We start from the raw sequence: 1,805 nt of genomic DNA, 5'->3' as shown, positions 1-1,805 counted from the left end.
GAGACAGACATTGTTCTTGCTCTTTCACCCAGGCTAGAGTACAGTGGCACAATCATAGCTCACTGCAGTCTCAAACTCCTTGGCTCGAACGATCCGCTCACCTCAGCTTCTCGAGCAGCTAAGATGACAGGAGAGCACTACCATGCTTAGCTAATTATTTGTCCCATGGACAAAGAAGTGGGAAATAATGACATAAAGTGACCACTTTATGTCATTAAATAAAACTTCTTATTTTGAGAAAATGCCCTCCGATCTTTAATTGGTTTATGGTTCTACACATCAAACAGAAAGCCAATTCATTTATTTGCACATTCACGAATTTTGCGATTAGTTTATCTTGCAGGATTTAACTGCTTAATATTAGACATTCAGTGGGTGCTTTGTTTTTATGGCTCAGATAGTGCTAATTTGAACATTCTTTTTTTTTTTTTTTTCAGGTTAAGTAATAAAAATTTATTGAGAGTTCCTGGGTTGGTGGTTGTCTCCTCCCAGCCTTGAGGGAGGGAACAACACTGTAGGAAATCACTGAGAAATCACACAATGTCCCAACAGCCCCAGTTAACACAGGGAGGAGAAAAGTAATTCCCCAGAAAAGGGGCTGGTCTTCAGTCTTCCTTAATCCAAGAGGGGTTCAGGGGATCGGTGTGGGGGACCATCACATGATACTGGGGCAGGGTAGGGCTGTGCTGGACCCCTGGCTGGCTCCTCAAAAATTGGAGAAGCAGATCCACTTCCTCTGGGGGTGGAGTTCTTGGTGACTAGGCTCATTTCTTACCCTTGATGAGGCTGTCACTTCTTCTGGTGAAACTTTCATCCTGTAGGTTCAGCACAAGGTTGTCAGCCGTGAGATAAATGCGATTCTGTGATGTGGCCATCGTCTTGGAGATATTCTGGGCTGCTCGGATCTTGCGAAGTTTGATGTAGCCAGGGTTCTTGCTCAGTGCTTCTCCAAGCATCTTGGCAGCCTCGGCCTCACCCTCGGCCTGCACAATCTTCTGCCGCTGTTCCTGCTTCGCTTTTTCTACCAAGAATTGGGCCCGCTGGGCCTCCTGCTGGGCCACTTGTTTGGCTTCTACAGCAGCTGTGTACTCTGGGCTAAAGCTCAGCTCCGTGATGGCCACGTCATCCAGGATGAGGCTGAAGTCCTTGGCCCTCTCTGTCAGCTCCCGGCGGATCAACAGGGATACTTGGGCCCGCTGGGTGATCAGCTGTGAGGCATTGAACTTGGCCACCACACCCTTGAGCACCTCGTTGACAATGGACGGCAACACTCGTTCCTCGTAGTCCAGCCCTAGGCGCTGGTACATGCTAGGAAGCTCCTGAGCATTGGGTCGAGACAGCACTCGCAGGGAGATGTTCACCATCTGTAGGTCTTTGGAACCTGTAGGGGAGGAGATTTTTCGAGGTCTGGCCCCAATGTCATAGATAATGGGGTACTGGAACCAGGGGATCCTGAAATGAAGGCCCTCGGCCAGGATAGTGTCCTGCTGCACTCCACCAATCCCATTGAAGAAGATAGCTCTGTGCCCGCCTTCCACAGTGAACACGGATTTGCAGACACTGTACGCCAGGGCGCCGGCCCCCAGCAACAGCTTCAGCGCCATGCCCATGCCCCGGGGCCCGGTGGGCAGCCGTCCCGCCAAGTCCTTCAAGTTCTGGGCCATGTCTGATCTTGAGGTCGGCGGCACCGGAGGTCAGAAGCGGGTGCCAGCCCGCCTCTACCCCACTGCAGCTTAGGTACTGCACCCTTCACACCTAATTTGAACATTCTTAAACTAAAATGGCCACAGCTCTTTCCCATGGTA

The 1,805-nt window shown here is 50.7% G+C and overlaps 1 protein-coding gene across 2 annotated transcripts; it reads right to left on the bottom strand.

Moving 5' to 3' along the window:
* Positions 1–418: 418 nt before the first annotated feature.
* Positions 419–1,749, bottom strand: LOC105535279 (prohibitin-2-like). Of its 2 annotated transcripts, XM_011974301.1 has the most exons (2): positions 1,062–1,749; positions 419–956 (listed from the first exon to the last, which is right to left on the bottom strand). In XM_011974301.1, the coding sequence occupies exons 1-2, from the start codon at positions 1,662–1,664 to the stop codon at positions 765–767; spliced, it is 795 nt and encodes a 264-aa protein (XP_011829691.1). In that variant the 5' UTR covers positions 1,665–1,749; the 3' UTR covers positions 419–764. The 2 variants fall into 2 exon arrangements, with proteins under 2 accessions (XP_011829691.1, XP_011829690.1); XM_011974300.1 differs by having other exon boundaries at positions 419–1,749.
* Between the last annotated feature and the right edge of the window lie 56 nt (positions 1,750–1,805).

Source organism: Mandrillus leucophaeus, unplaced genomic scaffold, assembly GCF_000951045.1.
Source record: "Mandrillus leucophaeus isolate KB7577 unplaced genomic scaffold, Mleu.le_1.0 Scaffold144, whole genome shotgun sequence".
Taxonomy (NCBI): Eukaryota; Metazoa; Chordata; class Mammalia; order Primates; family Cercopithecidae; genus Mandrillus; species Mandrillus leucophaeus.
The sequence above is the reverse complement of the archived record's forward strand: the minus strand, read 5'-3'. Positions and strand labels throughout refer to the sequence as shown.